At 34.7% G+C, this 22,242-nt stretch overlaps 1 protein-coding gene across 2 annotated transcripts in view; it reads left to right on the forward strand.

The window, feature by feature from the left end:
* LOC132692471 (UDP-glucuronosyltransferase 2A2-like) overlaps window positions 1-22,242 on the forward strand; it is a 51,607-nt gene that overhangs the window by 23,743 nt on the left and 5,622 nt on the right. For both annotated transcript variants that reach the window (XM_060654947.3, XM_060654946.3), the window contains exons 2-4: window positions 5,014-5,162; window positions 12,646-12,777; window positions 21,447-21,534. In XM_060654947.3, the coding sequence (XP_060510930.1) occupies window positions 5,040-5,162; window positions 12,646-12,777; window positions 21,447-21,534 (343 nt within the window). In that variant the 5' untranslated portion in view covers window positions 5,014-5,039. The remainder of the gene's footprint in view (window positions 1-5,013; window positions 5,163-12,645; window positions 12,778-21,446; window positions 21,535-22,242) is intronic.

Here is a 22,242-nt window from a genome sequence, read left to right on the forward strand (position 1 = left end):
TAATTCTTTTTTCCAAAAGGTGAGGAAGTTTTTGCTGTTATGGCTTGTCTTGTTTTACATTACAAAGAGCTATATAAATAGGGGCGCCTGAGTGGCTCAGTCAGTTGAGGGAGCACCGACTTTGGCTCAGGTCACGATCTCGCAGTTTGTGGGTTTGAGCCCCATGTTGGGCTCTGTCCTGACAGCTAGGAGCCTGGAGCCTGCTTCGGATTCTGTGTGCAGCCTGCTTCGGATTCTGTGTCTCCCTCTGCCTCTGCCCCTTCCCAACTTGTGCGCTCATTCTCTCTCTCAAAAATAAACATAAAAAAAAAAAAAAGCTATAAGAATAGAAAGTATCTTCATTATTATTTTATGCTTACCTAGTCTTCCAGTTTACAAGTCTGCATATTTTGGACATCTTACATCCTTGTCTTTCTCTTTAAAATATATTTTAAAAGCAAAATCTCTCTTCTCAACAACTTGGTCCCTGGCATTACTACTGGCATCTTAACAATAACAAAATAATCACTTACCCTCCCTATGAAGTTTTTCTATGTAACCCTAAAGATTTAGAATATTAATACCTTAAGTGTAAATTTTAACATGGCCAAATAACTTATCAACTATTACCGTTGAATCACACTTCCTTGTGATGCGAGACATTTTCACATTATACATATTAGTTTCACTTTGCTTTTAGGTTTCTCTCTATTCATTCTTCTCAATGCCAGAACACAATAATGTCAGGAAAAAAACTCCCATATAAGATTCTTCAGTTATATCTCTGGACCTTAAGAGTATAAATTCCTACTATGTTTGTTTATTATAAAATGTTTGTAGATAGCCTTCTGCATCTTTCCTCTCAAATGAACTTTATGGAAAGTTTATGAAGCATTCTATGTGTTTACTGAGTTAAGTTTACACTGAATTCAGAGATCAATCAGGGGAAAACTGACCTCTTGAACATCTAAAGTTTTTCAAAACAAATTTTTATTCAGATATTTTTTATAACAATCAGTAATATTTTACCATTCTTTGCTAAAACTCTCACTTATTTCTAGCATTATTTTTATAGTCTAGTTACCATTAATATCTCTTTTTTATAGTTATAAAGATAAGGAGATCCGTTGGTGCTTTTGTATTTCACTCTTGAATTCAGCAACCTAAATATAATCCCTTAGCAACTCTACTAGTATTTAAGTTAGATTTAGATTGGACTGACAATTCATAAAAAGTCAGTAAGTGGGGCGCCTGGGTGGCTCAGTCGGTTAAGCGGTCGACTTTGGCTCGGGTCATGATCTCATGGTCCGTGAGTTCGAGCCCTGCGTCCGGCTCTGTGCTGACAGCTCAGAGCCTGGAGCCTGTTTCGGATTCTGTGTCTCCCTCTATCTCTCTGACCCTCCCCCATTCATGCTCTGTCTCTCTCTGTCTCAAAAATAAATAAACGTTAAAAAAAATTAAAAAAAAAAGTCAGTAAGTAATGACAGTCATTTTTTTTCTTTCAGAAGTTGATCTCACTTTTTGGTTTGTTTTGGAGGGTTGTTTTTTGTTTTTGTGTGATTTTGTGAGTGTGTGTGTGTGTGTGTATGTGTGTGTGCTGCGTATTCCATTGACTGACTGCTCCAATAAGATCATGAGTAATAGGTGATAACCAAAACTCTTTTCTTGTTATGAATTTTTGCACTTTTACTGAGATAACAGTTGAGGTATAACATTTTATAAGATACTCATCGCAATGATTTGAGAGATGTATTACTGTGAAATGATTACCATGATAAGTTTGCACCCATTACCTCACATACTTACAATTGTTTTCCTTATGGTGAGAACTTTTAAGATCTACTCTCTTAGAAACTTGCAAATAAACAAAATAGTATTCTTAGCTATAATGATTATGTTGTACACTATATTCCCCAGTATTTATTATCTTATAACTGGAAATGGACATCTTTTGACAACCTTCGTCCCATTCGTCCACTCTACACTCAGCCTCTGGCAACCACGAATCGGATCTCTCTTATCATGAGTTTGATTTTTCTAGACTCTGCATATAATCGATATCAAACAGCATTTGCCTTTGCTGATGAAGTATGCTGCCCAAGATATGCCAGTGATTAGTTCAGGACAGTATAAGATCTAATACACAGCACTGTGACTTTTTCTGGGCCTTCTGTGGATGGAAGCAGGTGCTTATTTCTTATAGATTTGGCCCTAAAAACATGTGGACAGAAACTGCTATGCCCATCACTTACCCATGGTCAGGGGCCAAACAGCAAAAGGCAAAACTGAGCAAAGGTAACAGCATCTCATCTTGGAGACATTTTCTGAGTCATGAATAAAGCGGTGAGTGATCTGTTGCTGGATCTAAGTTGTCTGTTTATTTCTGGTTCCAGAAACTTAACATGAAGTTTTGGAACCTCTTTTATGGTGAACCATTATTGATGGAACATGACTTTGTCTCTGATTCTTAGCTCTTGGCACCCTAGAATATTCTTTTTGGGAATATATCAGTAATCTGAGAAAGAAGAATGTGAAGGCTTGATAGGTAGACGAAAAACATTTCTTTGGCTCAGAAGTTTAAAAATTCTATTACTTTAGTAGAATAAAGTTTTTTATTTAGGGTTATTCAGAATTTAGGATCTTCATTATGTAACGTATTCCAAGTATTTTTTGAATTATTTTTGAAAAAAAATACAACCCATAATTCTTATACAATCATTAAATGAATCATAAATATATATATGTATGCATATATATACATACACACACACATATATATACATATGTATATATGTATATATATATTTTCAATCATTGAGGAGGAAACCAGTTAAGAATGCAAGTGTGGTTCAAATATATTTTGAGGAGCTACTTGTAAACAACTGGGGGGAAAAAGTAATGTTAGGGTAATACTACTAAAGTTAGACACAAAACTGCTTAATGTCATATAGAGCAATAAAATCATAATTTGGGGGATGATATTTTCTACCAGACAGAAATACGCAAGCTAACATTTAACCCAAGTATATGTGGACTCAAAAGTAAATAGGGAATCAGTAATAAAAAAGTAAAATATAGGCACATTCTTCTAAAGAATTAAATAATTCTTCCATCATTTATTGTTTAACAGTGTCTCAGTATGACATCAAAAAGCATGCTGTGGTTTCTTTTGACTTCCAAATTTGAGACAATGGTTTCTAAAAATCTCTTTATCCAAATCAATTATTTTTACTTCCCTTGTACTATATTGACTTCATTTCAATAAATAGCATTAAGTGTCCTAAATATCCTAATGTCCTAATATCTCAGGAATGGAGATTCAACAGCAAAAAGACATTATCTTGTTATGAAGAAATGAATCAACCATTATGACCCAGCAGTTCTACTCTTAGCTGTGTATCCACAATAAATAAAAACATATGCCCACACAAACCTATACATGAATGCTCATAGCAGCATTATTCATAGTAGCCCAAAATGAAAACAACCTAAATGATCATCAACTGATAAATGGATAAAGAAAATGAAGCATATCCATATAAAGAAATCTTATTAAGCGATAAAAAGTAATGAAGAACAGATACAGACTACAACATGGATGAACCTTGAAAACATTATGCTAAGTGAAAAATGGGAGCACAAAAGACCATTTGTAATTTATTTATATGAAATGAGTGAGATTATTCTGGAACAGACCAATACAGACAAAGTAGAGTAGTGGTTGTCAGAGGCTGCGAAGAAGGGGAAACAGAATGATTGCCAATGGATACAGGGTTTTTTAGAGGGGGTAATGAAAATATTCTAAAATTAAATAATGGTGATGGCTGCATAACTTTATGAATATACTAAAAACTACTGAACTGTGTATTTTAGAAGGAAGTATTGTATGGCATATAAATTACAAAACTGTTATAAAAAAGGTGGGGCGAGTGAAGCATTACACAAAGAGAAGAAGATTACATCCGTGGCTGACACCAGGAAGTCACTAAAATGGAGTATGTACTGAGTATGAAGTTGGATTTTCAATACCATTGCCATTACCAGAATCAAACCCATAAATTACTGAGATTTGTTTGTGATTGCTTATACAGATAGATTGTCCTGGTCAATTCAAAATCCCTCATATTTTCTGATCAAAATTTTAACATGTTTAGAATTATCAAGGAGAATATTTAAAAGGCCTTATGGTGGAAAACTATATAGTTACAATTTCCTCGTATCAGCAATACTGAATATATATTTCAAAAGGACACAAAACCTGTGGGTAAGTTTCCTTACACCATAGTAATTGACTAGAATTCAGAAATAAAGCTCTGGCTCCTAAATAAGGAAAATCATTTAATTCAGCCACTAATTTGAGTTTTTATTCTGTTAATGTTCAATTGGTTGCCACATCAGTTGAAAGGTACTCCTTTGTTGCTGTCAGTCAACTAAATATGTCAGAATAGCTAATATTTTGCCACCAAAGAGGACAAACTCTTGTGAAACAGGAACTTTAATTTTGCATAGCAAAGGAGATAAGACTTTTCAAAAATGTATTAAAAGATTCTATTCCTGGCTGGATGTGATTAGGTGTTTACAGCACACTCGAAAACACGAGAAGACAGATGAATTTCAAAGGTCAGTTTTTAAAGAAATCAAAAGGCTTTTGGAGCAACAAGAATGAGATAAATTGTAATTCCAGAAGAGTCAGAGACCCTACTACAATGAGCCAAGGATCACTGCTTGTTTCTTATCCTTTGCTGAGAGTATTTGCCAATTCTGAGCATGAAGTAGGGCTCAGGCTTAGCTGAAGAGACAGACTCCATTGGCAGGAGAAAGCAGTAGGCTTTTGGTCTTGTTCTAGACTTAAATCCTTGCTTGGTTATTCAAAATCTCACTATTATGTGCCTTCAGGAAAAGGTGAATTGATTTTGTATGGTTTGCATGGGCCCAATATTGGTTCTTTAAAGATTTTTCTTAGAAAATTAGATGGTCAAACATTCCCTATTTAATATACCAGTTTGTTTTCCATTATCCTTCATTTTTATTCAGGAAAACCTGCCACATTATGTGAGATTATGGGGAAAGCTGAAATGTGGTTGATTCGAACTTACTGGGATATTGAATTTCCTTACCCTTATTTACCTAACATTGAATTTGTTGGAGGACTGCACTGCAAGCCTGCAAAGCCCCTACCGAAGGTAAATAAGTGTGCTTATTTTTGATTGTTTAACTTTTTATCTCCTGGAATTATTTCTAGTTTATTATTTATAATGTTTAATCCCTAAGCTGAAAACATAGACACAGCAATTAATGGGCATTATTTTCTTAGACTGTTATACTACCATAGGTATCTTATAACATTATCATGACAACCACTAGTGATGTTGTTCATCAGCTATGTCACATATTTGCTAAGGATGAGATTCCTAGCCCCTGAGTATAGTGGAACCATGGAGTACTCTGCACAATGAGACTGAGGTAAAGTGGTATGTATCCCTTCTAGGCCCACTATTTAATTGTCAGATCTGGTTACTACAGAGTTCTCTTTTCCTTTGTTATGTCAAAGGGCTATAGATAGTAGCTACAGGTAGTGTTCTAGATAATATATCAACCTGAGTCCCGATTAAAGAATGGATAAACCAGCTGCAGCTCAATAGATAAGGATTCAACATAAGAAAAAAATAAATTGTTGTCTTAGGCCACTGAGATTTTGTAGCTGCATGTTATTTAGCATAACCTAGTCTTAGAAATGGATAATAGTGGGGAAATTATAATACTTTGAGAATATTTCAAATAGAGATATAATGGCCCATCCAAAAAACCTGGCAAATTCAACAATGATGAACTGTTTGGTTTTAACAAAGAAGAGAAATTAGACTGAGAAGGTTATCAGGAGATAGTTTATTAAAAACAAAAAAACAAAAAAACAACAAATGGGCAATACTAAGTATTCTTCAAACTTAAGATCAATGAAAGATCAGTGTATAATTTTTAAACAGCAAAACATTTCATAAACATTGACTTACCTTTTCATAAACATTGACTATTGAATTGTTTGGAATGAAGCAAGATTTAACACAGGGAAATGAGCTGAGATACAGTTGCAATAATTCCTGCAAGAGATTATAGAGATCCAAACTATAATATGATAGTAATTTTTGAGTAGAAGTAGAGAGATTTAAGAAGTACTTACAAAAAAAATCATTATGATTTGGTGATTGGCTGGAGGTGGGGATTAAGGGAGAGAGTTCGAGAATGAATCCTTGGCTTGTTGTTTCTTTGTATATGTCTTTGTTGGTTTCTTACAGCCAATTTAGCAGAGAATAGTGGCATTTACTAAAGTGAAGAATTAAAGGGGAGCAGCTGTGAGGGAAAATAATGTGTTCATATTTGGGCATGCTAAATTTGAGGTACCAATGCGATGTTAAGTAAGCAGCTGTTGAATACAGTGTCTTAATCTCAGGGGATAGGCAGTATTTGTGTTTTTCTTCTTTTAATTTTAATACACTGTTTTTAGAGCCATTTACATTCACAGCAAAATTTAGCAGCAAATATAGAGAATTCCTGCCTGTTTCCTACACACAGCTTCTTCCACCATAAATATCCCACACTAGTGGGGCACAGTTGTTACAATCAATACCAACCAATTTCCATAATTTAAAGTTAACTCTTTATGTTATATATATTATAGGTTTTGATACATGTATAATGTCATGTATCAGCCCTTATAGTATCATACGGAACAGTTTCACTGCCCTAAAAATCTCCTATTCTCCACTTATTCATCTATCCCTATCCCTAAATCCCTGGGATCACCACTTTTTTACTGCCTCCATGGTTTTGCCTTTTAAATAAGCAATGGTCTTAAATTAGGGATGTCAAGGGATAAAAAAAAACATGATTTCATATTGGGTGCTTATCGTGAACATTAAGTTACCCAGAGTAAAAACAGAAGTTGGGGTGGAGCATAAGACTATGAACTAGATGCCTCTGTGAATGGGGGCTGTTCCTAAAAGATTGACAATTGGCATTAGGAATCATGGGTTATTGATATTGATATGTTTTTATGATTAAAAACATAAAGATGAAGATACTTTTTTAAGGCATAGTAAAGGAAACCGTTGGAAATACAGTCAGAAGAGAGGAGAACACGGATCAAGTGTCTATCTGGACCCTGACTGATATAAGTATGGTAGAATGAATAGAGTATACTTAAAGGATTATAGGGCAAAATCCAATTTTCAGTAAGACCAGAAAGTATATGGAATACTCATCGAAGAGACTGAGAATATTTGGGAATTTTTAAACCATGTAACAGGAAGTTTTACTTTATTTTATTATATAAATTAATATTTTGACAACTTAAATAATATTGGAAATCCATTCTATATTATTCTAAACTATTGCTTTTGCTCAGAAAGTAATCACTTAGGGGCCTCTGGGTGGCTCAGCCTATTAAGCTCCAACTATTGATTTTATCTCAGGTCATGATCTCACAGTTTATGAGATCAAGGTCCATTTTGGGCTCTGTGCTGATCTTATGGAATCTGCTTGGGATTTTCTTTCTTCCTTTCTCTCCGTCCCTCCCCTACTTGCTCTCTCAAAATAAACAAACATTAAAAAATAAGTAATCACTTAAATATTCTGAGCCTTCTTTATGTTATTTCATAGTTTTTGGTAAAATATCCATGCACTGTATAGATTCAATTCTAAAGACAAAGAAAAAACTGTCAGGATAGTGTAAGATTTACTTATAGGCTTATTTGCTATATCTTAATAATTCAGTACTATTCAGAACCCTCCTATTGCCTTATTACTGATACCATAACATACCATATGTGTTTACATAATCTATGTTTGTGTGTATTTACATAATTATTTATTTCACCAATAATATATGTTTCTCCAATGCAATCTTATTTCCCATATCTCTTCCCACCAGAGCATAGTAGGACCCCAGGGACACTCCAAAAGTGTACAAACACTAACTCAAAAACAGCACACAAATGTGGTTATTATTTGTGGAAAGAATCAAGTTTTATCAGATTTTGTCATCATGTTTCTTTCTGTTAGAGCCTCAAACCTCATGATTACGTCACTTTTCATCCTCATTATGGGTTACTTTGTACATTCACATTGACTTTTGTATTTGTAGGTAACATACATTTAGTGTCCTTAATCTGCTTTTTATGATTAGGGATATTACTGAAAATCCTGCAATATTCTAATACCAAAACTAAACACCTGAATTATTCAGGGAATGAAATTTTGCGAAAATGCTTGCATATTAAAGAATTAACAAATAGGTGGGTTATGAGTAAAACAAATTGCTCTCCATCATGTGGGTGATCCAGTCAGTTAAAGGCTTGAACAGGCTTATTTAGATTTTAAATTATTATTATGATATCATATAAATATATGTAGGAGATAAATATTCACTTCCCTTTTTTGTCTCAATAATTTATATATTATTACACCACTCCTAATAATCTACTCAGTGTGATTTTTTTTCTCACTGATTGTCTCACTAACTTCTGACATCACTCTTATCCCATGGCAGGCTTTCATATACTCAGTTCTTTTTCTGGTCTTACCACTTTTGTTCTATTGTTCACATCATCTACTAGGAGATCAGAGCAATCATTTTACATATTTCATGTTATATATTACATATTATTATCTGAGGTACTTCCAAGTATTTCCTTTTATTTTCCAAATTCATTAATTATTTATGAAAGATATTCTTCTACATACATTATAAAATACTTGCCGATTTCTCAAGAAGATTTTGCTGTAATTGAAAATTAAAGAGACTGTTGGGTTTACATATTAAGTCAATCCATCTATCATCACAGTGTGATAGTTAATTTTATGTGTCAGCTTGCCTGGGCCAAATACTTAAATATTTTGTCAAATATTATTCTGGGTGTTTCTGCAAGGTAATTTTTGGATAAAATTAACATTTAAATAGGTGGATTTTGAGTAAAGCAAATTGCTCTCCATTATGTTGGTGAACCTCTGCAGGCTTGAATAAAACAAAAGTCTGACCATTCTGAAGCAAAAGAGAATTCTGACAGCAGACAGCCTTCAGAACTGAAAGACAGTATTGGCTTTTGTCTGAGTCTCCAGACTGATAGCCTATCCTGCAGATTTTGGACCTGTCGGCCTCCATAATCATGTGATCCAATTCTTTAAAATGAATCTCTTTCCTGCCTTCCCCTTTCAGTCATCATACATTTTTTTTTCTTGTCTTACTTGATTGGCTTAGTTTATTTAGTACTTAAAAATGGGATAAAAAAATATCCCTGATGAATATGGATGCAAAAATTCTTAATAAGATACTAGCAAATCGAATTCAACAGCATATAAAAAGAATTATTCACCATGATCAAGTGGGATTCATTCCTGGGATGCAGGGCTGGTTCAACATTCGCAAATCGATCAACGTGATACATCACATTAACAAAAAAAAAGAGAAGAACCATATGATCCTGTCAATCGATGCAGAAAAGGCCTTTGACAAAATCCAGCACCCTTTCTTAATAAAAACCCTTGAGAAAGTCGGGATAGAAGGAACATACTTAAAGATCATAAAGGCCATTTATGAAAAGCCCACAGCTAACATCATCCTCAACGGGGAAAAACTGAGAGCTTTTTCCCTGAGATCAGGAACACGACAGGGATGCCCACTGTCACCGCTGCTGTTTAATATAGTGCTGGAAGTTCTAGCATCAGCAATCAGACAACAAAAGGAAATCAAAGGCATCAAAATTGGCAAAGATGAAGTCAAGCTTTCGCTTTTTGCAGATGACATGATATTATACATGGAAAATCCGATAGACTCCACCAAAAGTCTGCTAGAACTGATACATGAATTCAGCAAAGTTGCAGGATACAAAATCAATGTGCAGAAATCAGTTGCATTCTTATACACTAACAATGAAGCAACAGAAAGACAAATGAAGAAACTGATCCCATTCACAATTGCACCAAGAAGCAGAAAATACCTAGGAATAAATCTAACCAAAGATGTAAAAGATCTGTATGCTGAAAACTATAGAAAGCTTATGCAGGTAATTGAAGAAGATATAAAGAAATGGAAAGACATTCCCTGCTCATGGATTGGAAGAATAAATATTGTCAAAATGTCAATACTACCCAAAGCTATCTACACATTCAATGCAATCCCAATCAAAATTGCACCAGCATTCTTCTCGAAACTAGAACAAGCAATCCTAAAATTCATATGGAACCACAAAAGGCCCCGAATAGCCAAAGTAATTTTGAAGAAGAAGACCAAAGCAGGAGGCATCACAATCCCAGACTTTAGCCTCTACTACAAAGCTGTCATCATCAAGTCAGCATGGTATTGGCATAAAAACAGACACATAGACCAATGGAATAGAATAGAAACCCCAGAACTAGACCCACAAACGTATGGCCAACTCATCTTTGACAAAGCAGGAAAGAACATCCAATGGAAAAAAGACAGTCTCTTTAACAAATGGTGCTGGGAGAACTGGACAGCAACATGCAGAAGGTTGAAACTAGACCACTTTCTCACACCATTCACAAAAATAAACTCAAAATGGATAAAGGACCTGAATGTGAGACAGGAAACCATCAAAACCTTAGAGGAGAAAGCAGGAAAAGACCTCTCTGACCTCAGCCGTAGCAATCTCTTACTCGGCACATCCCCAAAGGCAAGGGAATTAAAAGCAAAAGTGAATTACTGGGACCTTATGAAGATAAAAAGCTTCTGCACAGCAAAGGAAACAACCAACAAAACTAAAAGGCAACCAACAGAATGGGAAAAGATATTTGCAAATGACACATCGGACAAAGGGCTAGTATCCAAAATCTATAAAGAGCTCATCAAACTCCACACCCGAAAAACAAATAACCCAGTGAAGAAATGGGCAGAAAACATGAATAGACACTTCTCTAAAGAAGACATCCGGATGGCCAACAGGCACATGAAAAGATGTTCAACGTCGCTCCTTATCAGGGAAATACAAATCAAAACCACACTCAGATACCACCTCACGCCAGTCAGAGTGGCCAAAATGAAGAAATCAGGAGACTATAGATGCTGGAGAGGATGTGGAGAAACAGGAACCCTCTTGCACTGTTGGTGGGAATGCAAATTGGTGCAGCCGCTCTGGAAAGCAGTGTGGAGGTTCCTCAGAAAATTAAAAATAGACCTACCCTATGACCCAGCAATAGCACTGCTAGGAATTTATCCAAGGGATACAGGAGTACTGATGCATAGGGGCACCTGTACCCCAATGTTTATAGCGGCACTCTCAACAATAGCCAAATTATGGAAAGAGCCTAAATGTCCATCAACTGATGAATGGATAAAGAAATTGTGGTTTATATACACAATGGAATACTACGTGGCAATGAGAAAAAATGAAATATGGCCTTTTGTAGCAACATGGATGGAACTGGAGAGTGTGATGCTAAGTGAAATAAGCCATACAGAGAAAGACAGATACCATATGGTTTCACTCTTATGTGGATCCTGAGAAACATAACAGAAACCCATGGGGGAGGGGAAGGGAAAAAAAAAAAAAAAAAAAAAAAAAAAAAAGAGGTTAGAGTGGGAGAGAGCCAAAGCATTAGAGACTGTTAAAAACTGAGAACAAACTGAGGGTTGATGGGGGGTGGGAGGGAGGGCAGGGTGGGTGATGGGTATTGAGGAGGGCACCTTTTGGGATGAGCACTGGGTGTTGTATGGAAACCAATTTGACAGTAAATTTCATATATTAAAAAATAAAATAAAATAAAAAAACTGAGAAAAAAAAATGGGATAAAAAGATTGCTTTTGACTTCAACAGGATTAAATATGCCATTTTTATCTTTAATGCAAAGCCATATATTTCCATAATATTATTGTCACTTATAGGTATTATATTATAGGTATTTCTGTGTTACTTATCTGATAAGTTGTATGGCTACCTGATTTCTAAATGTGGTACTGGAAGCTTATATAAAGCACAAATGTAACCAAAAGAAAATTTAAATTTAGAAACAGAAAAAAAGTAAGTATCCATTAGCATATCATTATTCTGGCTGTGAATGAACATAAAAGTTCATGATAATCTTCTTAGCATCCAAGGCTAAATATAAAGTGAAGTACCAGAAGAATTTAACTTAAAGCAGTAATCAAATGCCACATTTGGGGCATTATGGAGAGGATGTTAGAGGCAGTAGAGAGCACGAAGTATGGTCACTGGCTGTACAGTCAACAAGCTTCACTGAGAAATTTGGTTCTGCCGGCTACTGCTGTGTAGCGTTGCACAAATTACTTAACCTCTCTGAAACAGCTCTCCCGTGTGGAAATGTATACGTATCTCTTAAGTTCACCATATATCTAAGTTAAATAATGCATCCAAAGACCTCAGCACATGGCAGGAGATAACACATAGTCAATAATTTGTAAACACAGGCACACACAAACATACCTCAAAAGTGTTTAGAACACATTGGAAGGGAACCTCCAAACTAAATTATTTTTATTTGCCTGATAACCAGTGATCATATTTCATACTCCAAAATGGTTAACATGGAAAGACAGAACTGTTCAATAATTCAAACACAGTGCTAAAGTTATATGGCTTTCTTGTTCTTGTAAGCTCTAAATTTTCATTATTACAAAGACTGTTTTCTTTACAGGAGTTAGAAGAGTTTGTCCAAAGCTCTGGAAAGGATGGAGTTGTGGTATTTACTCTGGGTTCAATGATCAAAAACCTCACAGAAGAAAAGTCTAATCTAATTGCATCAGCCCTTGCCCAGATTCCACAGAAGGTCGGATAATCTTATCTTTTTTTGAGGGGCAGCCATTTTAAAATCCATGAAGTTCTCCTTAAAAATCTACTTAACGAATGTTAAGAAAAGCTATTAGTATTGTTAATATCAATTTAACTGAACTCTGAGGAAAAAGTATTAAATGCTAGAGAGGGCCACTAAAAACATTTGATTATTATCTTGCTTTAAACTTGGCATTACTATCAGGAACACATATTGTAGTATTTTTATTTTTACTAATAGGATAAAATAAATCATTCACTAATCTGAAGCAATCTGTTGGCTCTATGTCTAGGATTTAAGGCTTCTATGTAATCTAATCTTATTTTGTTGTTCTTGTTTATTTTTAAGTCTGAGGCACACATGCCAGTTATAACGAATATGATCGTAAAGGAAAAGATATTTTAAAAATATGAACTTAATTCATAATTGGGACATAATTGGGACTATATATAATTGGGACTTTTAATTGATGGTTTTGAACCAGGTCCTGGTTTAGCCTGGAACTGACAGCTTCGCTTCCTAGAATACTCCTAAATAAGGATTCTCTTAAACAGTTAAAAATTTTAGTAATACAATAAAAAATTTGTGCAGTTCACTCTATGATGTTCCTAGCAAAATCTGATTTTTAAGTTAATAACATTCTAGGTTATAACTTAATAATGTTCTTAAACTACCAGGGATATTTTTTTGTTTTCTAGCTTTAGTCAAAATAGACAATTACATGTATTTTTAAGTTCCAAACAATCATGACAGTGCTTAAATTCATAACTAAATTCCTTTGGAAAATTGTTTGTGGAAGCAGTACCCATTTAAATATTTAATTTTTAAAAATCTTCATAAAAGTATTAAATTTTTAATTGTATTGAAGTATGTTTAGAGGTGACATCAAGGTAAAGTAGGAAGCACCAAGGAAGCACCTAAACAGCAATTATACTAGCAAAAACTCTGAAGTAACTGTATTAGAACTCTGCAGTCTATCTGAGCACTTGCAATTTGCGGTGAAATATTGGCTGATCAATTGTAATTAATTTTGGTCAATTGTAGTTAATTTTGGCATTGCAGGAGCTTCAGATCCTGTATCACCCAGCCTCATGGCAGCTAACCTGCCTGTATTACTGTGTGATTTGATGGAGCCAAGATGGACAAAAAGGATCTTATCCTCTAAATATTATGATTCTGCATTCTGATTGCTAACTATTGCCTTCCATCCACTGATATGTAGAAACAAAAGTTGGTCATAATTATTTCAACACCCATTAGTTGAAGCAGCACTGTTGTTTGTTTGTTTGTTTTTCTTTTTCCCTCTTTTCTCTGCCTGTGAGCCAGACATTAAGGAATGAGGCCATTCAAAACAACCTGACCTACAATGGAATTTAGAAAGCAATATCTATGTCAAGGGAAAGATACAGGTTCAAAAAAAATGCTTTAGATATAGAAGATCTAAAGCATTCACCTCAGTCTGATTCCTAGCAAAGAGACACTTTTCAATAATGAAAATAAACAAATAAGCCTCAAACCCTAAGGAAAGAGAGAATCCTATTTCCAGGGGCACTGGGTGGTTCAGTTGGTTGAGCGTCCCACTCTTGATTTCAGGTCAGGTCGTGTTCCAAGGTCATGGAATCAAGCCCTGCATTGTGCTCCATGCTGAACATGGAGGCTGTTTAAGATTCATTCTCTCTCTCTCTCTCTTCCTCTCCCTCTCTCCCCCTCTGCCCAATACCCTGCCTGTATGCTCTCTCTCTAAAATTAAAAAAAAATTGCCTAAAAAAATCTGATTTCCAGAGTTATTATATTGATTACAAAAATCGTTTGTCCAGTTCTCAACAACAAAAAAAGTGACAAGGCATACAAAGGTATGTAAAACTATGGCCTATCAAAAGGACCAAAATATATTGAGAGAAATCGTTCCTTTTTTTAAAGTTTATTTACTTATTTTGAGAGAGAGAGAGAGAGAGAGAGAGAGAGAGAGAGAGAGAGAATCCTAAGCAGTCTCCACACCAGCAGTGTGGAGCCCAACACAGAGCTCAAACCTATGAACCATGAGATCATGACCTGAGCCCAATCAGATGTTTAACCAACTGAGCCACTCAGGCACCCTGAGAGAAACCATTCCTGAAGAAGCCTAGCTGTTGGAAGTACTAGATAAAGAAAACAATTGCCCTAAAGATGCTCAAATAGTTAAAGGAAGACCCTGATAAAGAGAAGAAAATGATGTAGGAACAAAATAAGAATATCAGTAAAGAGAAGGATATCATAAGAATGACCAAAAAGAAATTCTGCAGCTAAAAATTACAATAACTGAAATAAAAAATTCACTTCAGGGATTCAAAATCGGATATGAGCCAGCAGAAGAATCAATAAACTTGAAGAAAGAATAATTGAAATTATCAAGACAGAAGGACAAAAAGAAAAACAAAGAAAAGTGAACAAAGCCTAAAGGACTTATGGGATAGTATAAAGTGGAAGAACAAACACACTCTGAGAGTCCCTGAGAGTAATGGGCAAAAATAATTTGAGGAAATAATGGCTTAAAAGGTCCCAAATTCAATGAAAGACACAAATCTAAAAATCCAGAAGCTTAATGAATTTAAAGTAGAATAAACTCAAAGGGATCCACACTAAGATACATAATCAAGTTGTTGAAAGACAAAGACAATGAGAGAATCTTGGGAAGCAACTCAACACACAAAAGGTGACTAGACGATTTCTCAACAGAAACCTTGAGGCCAAAAGGTAATGGGTTGATATATTCAAAGTGCTGAAAGAAAAAATTGCCAACTGAGAATTTCATTTCAGGCACGTTTCTTTCATATATGAGGTCAGAAATTAAAACATTAACAAATAAACAAAAGCAAGGGAGATCATTACCACTAGACCTCCCCTGCAAGAATGAAAGGTCTTTATGGTGGAAATGAAAGGCTACTAGACAGTAACACAAAATCATGAAAAAATAAAGATGTGCAGCAAAGGTAAAAACTAAGGCAATTACAAAAGCTAGTATTATTGTAGTTTTAATTGTATTCGACTTTTTACTTTTTTTCTTATTTATTTTCTTAAATTTAATTCATTTTTTAAATTTACATCCAAGTTAGTCAGCATATAGTGCAACAATGATTTCAGGAGTAGATTCCTCAAAGTCCCTTACCCATTTAGCCCAAAACCCCTCCCACAATCCCTCCAGTAACCCTTTGTTTGATCTCCATATTTAAGAATCTCTTATGTTTTGTCCCCCTCCCTGTTTTTATATTATTTTTGCTTCCCTTCCCTTATGTTCATCTGTTTTGTCTCTTAAAGTCCTCATATGAGTGAAGTCATATGATTTTTGTCTTTCTCTGACCAACTAAATTCGCTTAGCACAGTACCCTCTAGTTCCACCCACATAGTTGCAGATGGCAATATTTCATTCTTTTTGATTGCCAAATAATACTCCATTGTATATATATATATATATATATATATATATATATATATATATATATACCACCTCTTCTTTATCCATTCATCCATTGATGGACATTTGGGCTCTTTGCATACTTTGGCTATTGTTGATAGTGCTGCTGTGAACATTGGGGTGCATATGTCCCTTTGAAACAGCACACCTGTATCCCTTGGATAAATGCCTAGTAGTGCAATTGCTGAGTCATAAGATAGTTCTATTTTTAGTTTTTTGAGGAACCTCCACACTTTTTTCCAGAGTGGCTGCACCAGTTTGCATTCCTACCAACAATGCAAAAGAGATCCTGTTTCTCCGCATCCTTGCCAACATCTGTTGTTGCCTGAGTTATTAATGTTAGCCATTCTGACTGGTGTGAGGTGGTATCTCATTGTGGTTTTGATTTGTATTTCCCTGATGATGAGTGATGTGGAGCATTTGTTCATGTGTCTGTTGGCCATCTGGATGTCTTCTTTGGAGAAGTGTCTATTCATGTCTTTTGCCCATTTCTTCACTGGATTATTTGTTTTTTGGGTGTTGAGTTTGATCAGTTCTTTATAGATTTTGGATACTAACCCTTCATCTGATATGTCGTTTGCAAATATCTTCTCTGATTCTGGTCGGTTGCCTTTTAGTTTTGATGATTGTTTCCTTCCCTGTGCATAAGATTTTTATTTTGATGAGGTACCAATAGTTCATTTTTGCTTTTGTTTCCCTTGCCTCGGGAGATGATGTGTTGAGTAAGAAGTTGCGGCCAAGGTCAAAGAGGTTTTTGCCTGCTTTCTTCTTGAGGATTTTGATGGCTTCCTGTCACATTTAGGTCTTTCATCCATTTTGAGTTTATATTTCTGTATGGTGTAAGAAAGCAGTCCAAGTTCATTTTTTTGCATGTCACTGTCCAGTTTTCCCAGCACCATTTGCTGAAGAGACTCTCTTTATTCCATTGGATATTCTTTCCTGCTTTGTCAAAGATTAGTTGGCCATACGTTTGTGGGTCCAGTTCTGGGTTCTGTATTCTGTTCCATTGATCTGAGTGTCTGTTTTTGTGCCATTGTATTCCTCTTTTTAAAATCTTCTCAAAAATTTTATTGTATTCTACTTTTTAAAACCTTCTCAAAGATTTTTTAAAAATGCATAAATAGCCATTATTAATCTAATCTATTTTTATAAACATAATGTATAAATGTGTATCTTGTGTCATCAGGAACAGAGAGTGGGGGATGTAGCTATGAAGGAGCAGAGTTAACGTATGCTATTGTACTTTACAACTTATAAGCCAAAAAATAAATCACAAGAGTAATTACAAATACTTTGAAAATGAATGAAGACAATACACCAAAATATATGAGATGCAATGAAAGCAGTGCTCAGAGGAAAGTTTATAGCTATAAATGTCTACATTGAAAAAGAGGCAAGATCTAAAGTCAACACCTAATTTTACACCTTAAAGAACCACCTAAAAAGAACACCTAAAAAGAAAGCTAACTAAACCCAAAGTTACCAGAAGGAATGAAATAACATTAGAGCAGAAATAAGACAATAGAAAAATAATAAAGAAAATCAATGAAACCAAAAGTTGGTTCTTTGAAAATATCAACAAATTTCTGAAACTTCTAGCCAGGCTGGCAAAGAGGAATTAAAAAAAGAAAAAGAAGATGCAAATAATTAATATCAGAAATGAACCTGGGCAGATTACTGACTTTACAGAGATAAAAAGGATTATAAGAGCTTATTAGGAACAATTGTATATCAACTAATTAGACAACCTAAAAGAAATGGATAAATTCCTTGAAAAACACAATTTACTTTAAAAAAGAAACAAATATTTCAACAAACCTATACCAACTCAAAACATTCAGTTGGTAATCAAAAACCTCTCAATGACAAAAGGTCCTGGACATATAGCTTTACTGGTAAATACTACCAAACAGTTAAGAAATAATTAAATAAACTAATGCTTTTCAAATTCTTCAAAAAAATTGAAGAGGAGGGATCACTTCCTAAATGATTCTGAGGCCAAATCTGCCCTTATACAAAAGCCAGATAAAGACAGTAAAAGAAAATAAAATTACAGACCAAGATCCCTTGTAAATATAGATGTAAAAATACTCAATAAAATATTTGCAAATAAAATCCACTAGAAAAAAATTAATTATTTAAAAAAATGATATCCACTATAATATTGAAAGGTGTTTCACCATAAATGGGATTTATCCCAGGAATGCCAGAGTAGTTCAGCCGAAGTTAATTAATCAGTGCAATACATCCATTAATACTTATGAAGGAAAAAAAAAAACACCACATGATTATTTTAACTTACCCAAAAATGGAATTTGATAAAATCCAACATTCTTTCATGATAAAAAAAATCTCAGAAATCTAGGAATAGAGGGTAAATTCCTCAATATGTGATAACGAGTAAACTCGGAAAACCCATAGCTAACATCACACTTAATGGCAGAAACTAAAAGTTTTCTCCCTAAAATCAAGAACAATACAAGGATGCCTAATCTCATTGCTGCTATTTAGCATTGTACCAGAAGTTATGGTCTGGGCATATTACACTAGAAAAAGAAATGAAAAAGCATCCAAATTGGAACAAAAGAGTAAAATAATGTTTATTTGCAGATGACATCATCCTATACATAGAAAATCCCCAAGAATCCACAAAGAGCTAATAGAGCTAATAATCAAACTCAACAAAATTGTGGAATCAATACACAAAAATCAGCTGTGTTTATACACACATATTTGAACAATCTGAGCATAAAATTAAGAAAACAATTCCATTCCCAAGAGCAACCAAACAAATCAAATACTTAGGAATAAATCTAACCAAGGAGGTGAAATATTTGTATGTTGAAAACAACAAAACATCATTTCTTCAAGAAACCAGAGAATATCTAAACAAGTAAAGTCATACCATGTGCATGGATAGAAAAACTTAACATGGTTAAGTTGTCAACATGATCTAAAGCAATGTACAGATTTAATGCAATGCCTATCAAAATTCTAACAGACTTTTTTGTACAAATGAAAATCCAATCCTCAACTTCATATGGAACTGCAAGAGCCATAAATTGACAAAACAATCTATGAAAAAGGATAAAGTTAGAGGACTCCCATTTTTCAACTCTGAAATTTGAAATTTACTATAAAACCACAGTAAATTAAACAATGTGGAACTGGCAGAAGAGACATATAAACCAGTGGCATGAAAGACAGAATAAAAGTTAACCCTCACATATATGATCAGTTGATTTTCAACAAAGGTACAAGACCAGTAGAGAAAGGAGAGTCTCTGAAAAAGTGCTGGTAAAATCCTGATATCTACATGCCAAAGAATGAAGTTAAAACCCTATCTTACACCGTATACAAAAACTAACTCAAAATGGATCAGAAACCTAAACTTTAGAAGAAAAACTATGAAACTTATAGAAGACAATATTGGAGGAAAACTTCATCACATTGGATTTGGCTTTGATTTCACAGATATGACACCAGAGGCATAGGCAACAAAAGAAAAAAATGGACTTCATCAAATTAAGAACTTTTGTGCATCAAAAGATACTACCAAGAAAGTAACACAGCATACAGATTTGGAGAAAAGCTTTGTAAATCATGTATCTGATAAGGGATTAATGTCCACAATACATAAAGGACACGTAAAACTCAACAACAAAAACCCAATTCAAAAATGGGAAAGGACTTGAATAGATATTTCTCCAAAGAATATATACAATGGCCAATAAGTACATGAAAAGGTGCTCAACATCATTAATCATTAAGGAAATTGCAATCAAAAGCACAAAAGATGTAACACTTCAAATCCATTAGTATAGCTATTATTTAAAAATTGGGAAATAACAAGTGTTAGTGAGAATGTGGAGAAATTGGAACCCTTGCACATTGTTGGTAGGAGTGCAAAATGATGTAGTAGCTATGAAAAACAGTTTTGTTTTTCAAAGAATTAAACATAAAACTCTCATATGACCCAGTGTTTACAATCCTACCTACATATCCAAAAAAACCCCAAACAAATGAAATCAGGGACTCAACAAGATATTTGTACACCAATGGTCATAGTAGCATTATTCACAACCACCAAATAAATGGATAAACAAAATGTGGTATATACACACAATGGAATATTATTCAGCCTTAAAAAGGAAGGAAATTCTGATATGATATAACATGAATGAACCTTGAGGACATAATGCTAAGTGAAATAAGGCAGTCAGAAAAAGACAAATACTGTATGATTACACTTAGATGAGGTACCTAGAGCAGTCAAATTCATAGAGACAGAAAGTAGAATAAAGGTAACCAAAGTCTGCCAAGTCAGAGGAATAGGGAGTTAATTGTTTAATGATACAGAGTTCATGTTGGAGATGATGGACAGACACATTTGAGTTAAAAATAGTAGTAATGGTTCTACAATATTGTGAATGTATTTAATGCCACTGGATTGTATACTTATAATACATTAAAATGCTAAATATCATTACATATATTCGACCACAATAAAAAAGACATTGCTTCTTTTTTAAAAAATGTTTTATTTATTTATTTTTGAGAGAGAGAGAGCACAAGCGGAGGAGGGGCAGAGAGAGAGGGGGAAGCACAGGATCTGAAGAAGGTCCCAGGCTCCAAGCTGTCAGCACAGAGCCCAACGTGGGGCTCAGTCTCACGAACCATGAGATCATGACCTGAGCTGAAGTCAGACGGTTAACCAACTAAGCCACCCAGGCACCCCAACAATACTTGCTTCTATGTCACTGTCAAGTTTATAACAAAAGTTCAAAACACTTACAAATTCCTAAAGGGAATGTAACATCCTTCTCCTTTGCCTCTGGAAACGTTGTTTAAAAAAATTCCCTTTAAACGTTGTTTAAAAAAATTTTAAACGTTGTTTAAAAAAATTACCAAAAATTCCCACAAAGGCCTAATAACACCAATATGTAGTTATTCCATATACAGATTGTCTGGTTTTGTTTCTTCACCTACTGAGAATGGCCCTGATGATGGCAGTCTATTAGGATTATTGCAAGCATTTGAAAACATAGTTGCCGTTTCAGTGCTTTAAACATTCATTACTTAATCATTTAAGGCCTTATTTTGTTCATTTGTTACAGGGAGGCATTGAACTAGGCTAATTCTGAGTAAGTGTCTCATTTTGAAAGGATGTGCTTCTGAAAATCTTCTACTAGATTAAAGGTATTTATTTTGACAGGTTCTGTGGAGATACACAGGAAAGAAACCAGACACATTAGGACCCAATACCCGGCTATATGAATGGATTCCCCAGAATGATCTTCTTGGTAAGACCAAAGAGAAGCAAAACTAAACAGAGCTGAATGAGGGATCCTCTGAATGATAATTTAGTAATGGATCAATCCAACAAATTTGTGTTAAAAACAAGCAAAAAAATTTTTAATTTCTTCTTAGCATTTCTTCTGGAGCTTGTTAAAGAAAAAATTCTTCATGATACTTGTTAAAAAGTGTGAGGCACACTTTATTCAAGACCATTATGATGAATACAGATACTAGTTCATGGACTTTTGCAGTGAAGCAGAGAGACTGGACTCAACTCTGAATACAATAAGAAAAAGTGGGGATCTTATAGCCAAGGAGCAGAGTGGGGGTCACTGGGTAGAAGAATACTAAGAGGAAACATCAGGGCAAGGGAGGGATTCTGGCTACACCAACCTAAGCAGATTCTTGCCGAAAACAGACCAGGGTCATCAGACACCACCTGGGGAAGGTGAAGGATGAGGAAACCAATCAGATATAAATATGGGTGATCAGATACCAAACTGGGGGAGTCTAGCTAAACTGATTTAGTAGGATTCTTGCTAAAATTGGGCAATGCAGAGAGAAATTCAGAAGCTCCAAAATCAGAGCCTAGTTGAGAAGAGAGTTCAAAGAAATTTGGCTAGAGTTTGGTCAAGGAGCAAATCTTTCCCGAGCTCTAAATTACAATCAAAATAGAATTCTCCCATTTATGACTCCTCAGAGTCAGAGTCGAC

Source organism: Panthera onca, chromosome B1, assembly GCF_046562875.1.
Source record: "Panthera onca isolate mPanOnc1 chromosome B1, mPanOnc1 haplotype 2, whole genome shotgun sequence".
Lineage (NCBI taxonomy): Eukaryota > Metazoa > Chordata > Mammalia > Carnivora > Felidae > Panthera > Panthera onca.